Source organism: Pollicipes pollicipes, unplaced genomic scaffold (assembly GCF_011947565.3).
Source record: "Pollicipes pollicipes isolate AB1234 unplaced genomic scaffold, Ppol_2.1 Scaffold_4740;HRSCAF=5597_pilon_pilon_pilon, whole genome shotgun sequence".
Lineage (NCBI taxonomy): Eukaryota > Metazoa > Arthropoda > Thecostraca > Pollicipedomorpha > Pollicipedidae > Pollicipes > Pollicipes pollicipes.
The window spans coordinates 15,526,836-15,535,911 of NW_023596545.1; the positions used below are offsets into that span (position 1 = coordinate 15,526,836).

At 57.2% G+C, this 9,076-nt stretch overlaps 1 protein-coding gene across 1 annotated transcript in view; it reads left to right on the forward strand.

Annotated features, from left to right (window-relative positions):
* Positions 1 to 1,133, forward strand: part of LOC119097970 (trafficking protein particle complex subunit 12) — a 12,885-nt gene extending 11,752 nt beyond the window's left edge. The window contains exon 14 of the mRNA XM_037220907.1: positions 544 to 1,133. Within this exon, the coding sequence (XP_037076802.1) occupies positions 544 to 792 (249 nt within the window). The 3' untranslated portion in view covers positions 793 to 1,133. The remainder of the gene's footprint in view (positions 1 to 543) is intronic.
* Positions 1,134 to 9,076: the final 7,943 nt, after the last annotated feature.

Below are 9,076 nucleotides of genomic sequence, written 5' to 3' on the forward strand. Positions count from 1 at the left end.
GTGACCGGGTTGTCCTCTGTAAATGCCTGCTTGACCAGGTTCTCTGTAAACACCTCCCTGAGCGAGTTCTCCTCTGTAAACGCCTGCCTGACCAAGTTCTCTGTAAACGCCCGTCTGACTGGGTTGTTCTCTGTAAACGCCTTCCTGGCCAGGTTCTCTGTAAACACCCGACTGACCGGGTTGTCCTCTGTAAACGCCTGCCTGACCAGGTTCTCTGATAACACCTGCCTGAGCGCGTTCTCCTCTGTAAACGCCTGCCTGACCAAGTTCTCTGTAAACACCTGCCGGAGCGCGTTCTCTGTAAACGCCTGCCTGACCAGGTTCCCTGTAAACACCTGCCTGAGCGGGTTCTCCTCCGCAAACGCTTGTTGCCTGACCAGGTTCTCTGTAAACGCTTGCCTGACCAGGTTCTCTGTAAACACCTGCCTGAGCGGGTTCTCCTTTACGAAGTGTGCGGTTGTGCGCTGATGCAGGTATTATTCGACCCGGTGATGCGGCTGGTGTACTAGGGCCGGCTGCCTGACATTGGTGTGGTTCCTGCAGGTGCTGACCAACTTGTCGGTGTGCCTGCTGTACCAAGGCCGGCTGGCAGACGCCGTGACCATGCTGGAGACGGCCGTCTTCTCCCGTCCCGAGCTCTTGCAGGAGACGGTGCTGCTTAACCTGTGCACCCTCTATGAGCTGCAGACGTCCAAGTGCAACCGGAAGAAGGTGGAGCTCCTGTCGAGGGTTGGCGGCTGTAAGGGCGACGGCTTCAATGTGGGCTGTCTGAAGCTGCAGTCGGCTACGTGATGACGTCATGAAGTGTCATTAACGGCGGGCGATGAGATGTTATATATTCAATATGTTGTAGATGGCATGTTGTGTATGGAAACATTATGAGCTGCAGGCTGTTGTGAATATAGAGGTTGTGAGCGTCGGACACCTACTGAATTTTATTGAGTGAGTTTGTGCAAGCTTGTAGGTGAAGTGATGTGACGTGCAGGCCACCCTGGCGCCATCCTTGATATTGGTAATGCTAGGTTGAACTTGGTGGTGGTTGTTGCTTGTCAGCAGTTGCTGTTATGCACGTTTGTGCGTGTCATAAAGCAGTTTGAATACACACGGTGCTGATTAAGGCGATCGGTTTTAGATACCAGCGTCTTATGTTTGCATCGATGAGATACTGTGCTGAACAATAATGGTTCATGAGGTAGACGGAGCTTGCATCGAGCCTCGGCAGTTGGGCAGCTGATGCCGTCCCCTGAGAGTCGACGCAGATGTGCCAAGCGATGCCCCTCACACAGATAGCTCGCCGCGAGGCTCTGGTGGCGCGTGCTGCCCAGATACAGCTGCGTCACCCCCTCCTTACATCTGACACGTGACGCATGCTGCCCGGATACAGCTGCGTCACTCTCCTACTGACAGGTGACGCGTGCTGCCCGTATACAGCTGCGTCACTCTCCTACTGACATCTGACAGGTGACGCGTGCTGCCCAGATACAGCTGCGTCACCCCCTCCTTACATCTGACACGTGACGCATGCTGCTCAGGTACAGCTGCGTCACTCTCCTACTGACATCTGACAGGTGATGCGTGCTGCCCAGATACAGCTGCGTCGCTCTCCTACTGACATCTGACACGTGACGAATGCTGCTCAGATACAGCTGCGTCACTCTCCTACTGACATCTGACAGGTGATGCGTGCTGCCCGTATACAGCTGCGTCGCTCTCCTACTGACATCTGACGCGTGACGCATGCTGCTCAGATACAGCTGCGTCACTCTCCTACTGACAGGTGACGCGTGCTGCCCGGATACAGCTGCGTCACTCTCCTACTCACATTTGACACGTGACGTATGCTGCTCAGATACAGCTGCGTCACTCTCCTACTGACATCTGACAGGTGACGCGTGCTGCCCAGATACAGCTGCGTCACTCTCCTGCTCACATCTGACAGGTGACGCGTGCTGCCCGGATACAGCTGCGTCGCTCTCCTACTGACATCTGACACGTGACGCATGCTGCTCAGATACAGCTGCGCCACTCTCCTACTGACAGGTGACGCGTGCTGCCCGGATACAGCTGCGTCACTCTCCTACTCACATTTGACACGTGACGTATGCTGCTCAGATACAGCTGCGTCACTCTCCTACTGACATCTGACAGGTGACGCGTGCTGCCCAGATACAGCTGCGTCACTCTCCTGCTCACATCTGACAGGTGACGCGTGCTGCCCGGATACAGCTGCGTCGCTCTCCTACTGACATCTGACAGGTGACGCGTGCTGCCCAGATACAGCTGCGTCACTCTCCTACTGACATCTGACAGGTGACGCGTGCTGCCCGGATACAGCTGCGTCGCTCTCCTACTGACATCTGACACGTGACGTATGCTGCTCAGATACAGCTGCGTCACTCTCCTACTGACAGGTGACGCGTGCTGCCCGGATACAGCTGCGTCGCTCTCCTACTGACATCTGACACGTGACGCATGCTGCTCAGATACAGCTGCGCCACTCTCCTACTGACAGGTGACGCGTGCTGCTCAGATACAGCTGCGTCACTCTCCTACTGACATCTGACAGGTGATGCGTGCTGCCCGGATACAGCTGCGTCGCTCTCCTACTCACATCTGACACGTGACGCATGCTGCTCAGATACAGCTGCGTCACTCTCCTGCTCACAGCTGACGTATTGAATAGGGCCATTAAACAGAAGGAGCAAAACGGATGTGGGTGCTGGGCTGTCGCAAGCCCTGCTGTCTGGACTAGACCGAATTCGGTTCCGTTAGCGCTTCAACGCGTCTTAAATGGTTCTTCATGAAATACCGACGGTCTTAAAGTGCCAAAGGGATAGAAGAGGTGTATCGACTTGAGACAAACTTTGCAATGCATGGAACGATGCCCGGTGACTATCCTTGGACGCGAGATTGGTTGCGAAATGCCGTTTTCACAGTCCGAATGTAAAACTTGCAAGGTTGTACGTCGGGTCGCCGAGTGAACTCAGCTCGGATGGCGTGTGAAATGTGACAAACTCAACCATATGTATTCATGCGGGCGTAGCCGGACTCGACTGACTATTGGTCTGCGACGGATTAGCTTGTATGTTTCTAATCTCCTTCTCTACCTTGAATCGTTTTTAGATTTAATTCGAACCTTTTTGAATGAACAGTTTTCTGGGATCGGGGCTCAGACTAGGCAGTGAGTCTCGACGTTTGCCACTCGATCGGGCAATTTCAGGTCGGCGGTAGAATTGGTTGGTGAAAGGTTAACGTGCGGACGCTCGGCACGGTCCGTCCTGCCTTCCAACTTCACCTGGCCCGTAGTGCTACGGCCGCTATCACATGACCGCAAGCTGCAGCCAAACCTGGCGAGGTCAACTAGCGGGCGCCTAAAGCAACGCGAACCCACCCAACCGCCGGTGGGTGAATTGGAGAACAGGCCATCTAGCCACCCGAGCCATCGGGACGGACACTGGTGGACGGGACGGATATAATTTCTAACATTGTTTACTGCAGCGACTCTCATGAATGGCTTTTTGGGTTCCGCAGCCAGTGCAGCCGTGCAGCCTTATGGTGATGTTCAGGGTCAACATATCGTGTGTGATATCTGCGGCAGCGGGCACCACGGCTGGCAGTGCAGTGGCCATCTGACCAAGGTGCCTGCGTAACTTTACAATGTGCTGCGGTTGGGGGCGGCTTGCCCCCCCCCCTCTCCCCCTTCCACCTCGAGCGATCCGCCGGCGACTTGTCGATTAGCTTCATTGTAGGAGCGTCCGCCTGCGCTTGCATTGGGTCGGGTCAGGCTTGGATTCGAGCTACCGTCTCAGAGCTGTGTTCCCCGCCACAACAATCACCAGCGGGGGAGGAGGAATGTGACGCTGAATAACCTGAGGTGCTGAACGTGTCGCTGAGTCCCGATATGGACGGTTGACGACGGGGGGGTCGTAAGCCAAGGTCATGTCGCAACCTCTCATGACCTGCACAGGGCGGGAGGAACGTCAGACGTCTGCCCGGGTCTCGGTTGTGACTCACCCGCGATGACGCGAGACTCGGTCAGCATCATCCTGCGTCCGGCGTCTGAACCCTGAAACAATGTCCTGCGTCGAGCACTGCGAAGCCACACCTCCCAATAAGTCGTGGCATGACCCTCCGGACTAGACAATAACAGCGCCGCTCTGCCGCCGCATGTAGTCACCTACGGCATAAATCCCCTCCCCCCCCCCCCCCCCCCCCCACCCCCCCACACACACGCTGAACGCTATCGGGAGAATGATCATGAGGCCGTACAACTATGCCGTTGACGTTGAGGCAGGTTGGTGAAGATCTCGCAGTTGCTCCACCATCACTGTTCTACCCGCAGTCATTGATAGAGGTCCCACAGCTGGTCTATCATATTGGTGGAGATCCCGCAGTCAATGACGGAGATCCCGCAGCTGCTCTACCATCATTTCTGCTCATTAGATGACACCTTCCATGGCTTGGAGATGGTCATTGCCGCTCTGGGCGGTGCTCTGGCAGCTCTTCACCAGTCGGTACCCATGCGGTGCCGGCTCCCTCCGCCTGACCTGACACCGGCTCCCTCCGCCTGACCTGAGCCGTCTCCCTCCGCATGACCTGAGCCGGCTCGCTCCGGCCTGACCTGACGCCGGCTCCCTCCGCCTGACGTGAGCCGGCTCCCTCCGCCTGACCTGAGCCGGCTCCCTCCGCCTGACCTGACACCGGCTCTCTCCGCCTGACCTGACGCCGGCTCCCTCCGCCTGACCTGAGCCGGCTCCCTCCGCCTGACCTGACACCGGCTCCTCCGCCTGACCTGACACCAGCTCGTTCCGGTCTGACCTGAGCCGGCTCCCTCCGCCTGATCTGACACCGGCTCCCTCCGCCTGACCTGACACCAGCTCGCTCCGGCCTGACCTGACGCCGGCTCCCCCGCCTGATCTGACGCCGGCTCCCTCCGCCTGACCTGACACCAGCTCGTTCCGGCCTGACCTGAGCCGGCTCCCTCCGCCTGACCTGACGTCGACGTCAGCTGGCTGACCGGTGCCCGGCCACTCTGACCTCTCGTAACCACCGCCGTGCGGTACAGATGAGCTGAGCAGCACGTCCCGTCCCACAGACTGCCCTCCACCTGGCTTAGGTAACGACGCCTACTCACTACCAGGCAACCAAGCAGCCTTTGTACATCAACCTTGCATTCCATTATTGGGAATGTGGAGGGACCCAAGGGCTGACCCATGACGCGGCCCAGGCGCCAGCTTGGAGAGCTATATCCCAAAAGGGGTCTTCGTTTTTCAGAATAATCGAACTTGGGCTAGTTTTTTCTTGAATAAAATTATCCAGCCGACAAGCGTTACCACTATGCAAACGTGATCCGCACTCTCGCCAAAATGTCGCCGGCAGTATGCGAGCACGTAAGTCTGTGCCCCCCCCCCCCCCCCCCCTCCATCTAATTCTCAAGAATCGGTCACAGTGATCAAAACATCGAAAATATCTAGCACTCTTCACGCACGAGTTCTACGGTACAGCGGGGCATACTCAGCTGGTGCGTCCTCAGCGCGCTCGGACGCGACACCGCTCCCTCCCCCCCGACGAGGGAGGCGGCCAAGGCATAGACGAGCACGCATTTCGGCCCAGCGAGTCAACTTGCTGTGCCGAAGAAGGCCGCCAGCTGCTGCAGATCCACCAGGCGGACGGCGACCAAATATATCAACAGCATCGTACCCCGAGCCTGTGGCACCGGTCGACACCTAACTTTTACCATTCGATGCCGCTTAGTCGATAAGCTATCCTTTCAAGAATATGGTGGCCTTGGGACAGGTTAAAGGTCACCAAAAGCACCCAAAACCACAAAAATTTGCTGCGGACAGCACCATGCTACGAGCTTGTGGGACCAATTCTGGTGGTTTAGTCCGCAGCCAATTTTATGGTTTCGGGTGTTTTGGTGACCTTTGACCCGACCCAATGTCACCATCTTCCGGGTAGGATAGGATGTCGACTACAGCACATTGAAGAGTGAAGGTTTGGTGTCGATCAGTGTCATAGGCCCGGAGCACGGGGCTGTGAACAGGTTCGGTCGGCCTTTTAGTCCCTCCGTTACACGGCAGCTCGGCGCGCGTCCAACGCTCCACTCGTCTCGTATTCAGCGAGGCCTTGCACGTCAAACGCGGCCCCGCCGGCCGCCAGCAACCGACGTCACCTCTTCCCCGTGTATGCTTCCGTGGCCGAAGATTTGAAGGTTCGAAGCGCCTAGCATTCGCACCGCACCTCATGCGAACCGCGCTCCCGCCAAATCGCTGGCGCGCTACCGCCGGCGGCGCACGAGCGCCGCGTGCACGCATAGGTACAGTTTCTGACACCCAGTAACATTAAGGAGCATCTGACGCAACCTTTCCATGGCGACAGTATTCAAGTCTTACGTGTTCTATCTGCTCGCGCTCCCTTCAGTCAGACCGCCGTCATTCAGACCAGACACGAGCGCTGTGAGACGGTAACTGTCTTAACACGCGAGGCGAGCAGGCGACGCCGACCCCTGCGGGCGGCGCCCCAGGCAGTACACCGCCGGTCGGGGCAGCGGAGTACCGAGGTACAGCAGCACTGGCGGCGCGAGCACGGGCGGACTCAGGCGCACGCCAGTAACATCACGATACCATAGTTATTTTAAATTTCCTGCAAAGTCAAGCTATGTGTCATTTTGTATCAACATTCACCACCTTAGGAGAGGGCATGATATAGTTACCTTAACGTCCCTACATCCGCCCTTGAGAACGGCTTCAAACTGTTGAACAGCCAACCGAAATTTCACGGATCATTTATATGCTATCTCTGGCATCTCACTCAGCATGCGGATCATTTATAAAGCAAAACACACGGCGCAGGACAACAATGCTTATTCGTCAAAAAAATCGTTTTAAACTCCTAAAATAACTCAGGGTGACGAGAAATAACGACTTCACCTAAGCTTCAACTCACACTGGCCTTTGCGAACGTGGCCGAAAGCCGATGAAAATGGTGCACATAAATGCGACCAAGCGAAACAAGCAACGGCCTAGAGATTGTTCCATTGAAATGCGGGCTACGGTAATGGGCAGCCCCATTTCCCTCCTAGCGCCGGCTTGCTCCGGCGTGGGAATCAAATCTACTGCAATGTGACGCACCGACATCGTGCGCGTAGTGCTCGCACTGGTGTAGACTGTGCGCGCTTTCGGCGTGGTTGGGACGCCGCCGCCTGTCCATAACGGTGATACGCCACACCCTGGCGTGTTTTGGACAATGTGCACTCTGAGCATTTGTAACTTGAACATAACGTACATGGGACAATCTGGCTTCGGTTATTCTGTACCTCGTACATTCTGTACATTAGGCACTATGATACGGACGGGGGGCGTTCATATTGCCCAAGGTACAGAATGTCCAGAATGAGAAATCACTTCCAAAATGGCTCAGAGTGGAGATGCTCATATGTCCGAAGTACGCAAGGTCCAAAAGCACACATTTTCCGAAGCACAGAATGTACAATGTACAGAATATCCAAAAAGGTCATAGAGTTTATAGTGTTCAAAGTACAAAATGTCCAAAATGCGAAAGAACTTCGAAAGTGGCGTAGTGTGGAGGATGTCACCGTCCCCGTCCCCCCTCGCGGTCGATACGCAGCGGCAGGCGGCATGCCTACCGCTGGCCTCGGGCTGCAGGCTCTTCTAGCGACGAGTGGAGGCGGTGAGTGCTCACTAATGGTAACCTCCAAATGGCTGTAACCCATCTCGTTTCAACGCTAACTCGCGGAAAAGATTCGTTCATCCTTCACATGATTCCTGGTTAGATTCTGATTCTAAACTGAATCGAGCACAAGCCGGCGCTGTGCACCGTCTGCTGGCTGGTGACAGCCGCCGTGTGAGAACAGTGCAACAGGCCTGGTCCACCATCATAACGTCATCACTGAGCGCCGCCGCCGGGCAGGGGACTGTAGGCCGGGTCCACCATCATGACGTCATCACTGAGTGCTGCCTCGGGGCAGGGGACTGTAGGCCGGGTCCACCGTCATGACGTCATCACTGAGTGCCGCCGCGGGGCAGGGGACTGTAGGCCAGGTCCACCATCATGACGTCATCACTGAGCGCCGCCGCCGGGCAGGGGACTGTAGGCCAGGTCCACCGTCATGATGTCATCACCGAGTGCTGCCGCGGGGCAGGGGACTGTAGGCCGGGTCCACCGTCATAATGTCATCACTGAGTGCTGCCGCGGGGCAGGGGACTGTAGGCCGGGTCCACCGTCATAATGTCATCACTGAGCGCCGCCGCCGGGCAGGGGACTGTAGGCCAGGTCCACCATCATGATGTCATCACTGAGTGCTGCCGCCGGGCAGGGGACTGTAGGCCGGGTCCACCATCATGATGTCATCACTGAGTGCTGCCGCGGGGCAGGGTACTGTAGGCCAGATCCACCGTCATGACGTCATCACTGAGTGCTGCCGCGGGGCAGGGGACTGTAGGCCAGGTCCACCGTCAAAATGTCATCACTGAGTGCTGCCGCGGGGCAGGGGACTGTAGGCCAGGTCCACCGTCATGACGTCATCACTGAGTGCTGCCGCGGGGCAGGGGACTGTAGGCCAGGTCCACCGTCATGACGTCATCACTGAGTGCTGCCGCGGGGCAGGGGACTGTAGGCCAGGTCCACCGTCATGATGTCATCACTGAGTGCTGCCGCCGGGCAGTGGACTGTAAGCCGGGTCCGCCATCATGACGTCATCACTGAGCGCTGCCGTGGGCAGAAGAGTGCGGGTCGATCCCGCCCTCGTTCGCGTGCCGCCGTTGACGTACACAAGCCTGGCAGGAGGCTTCCGCCCGCCGTCGGAGCTGCCCCTCAGCCCGGCCTTGTTGCGAGGCGCCGTCGCTCGCCCTGACTACTCCATACTGGAGCCGGTCCGTGGCCGGTCTCGGCCGGTGCGGCGACCGAAACGGGCCTCAGCTGGGGTAGCCCTCGTTGTAACCTGCATTGTTCCACAGAGATCACAGAGATCTGGTGCTTCGTGCGAACGATACTCGTGCATCCATTTATGCACAGTCACACTTCCATACCAGGTCACTGATAGTCGGACGCGCTG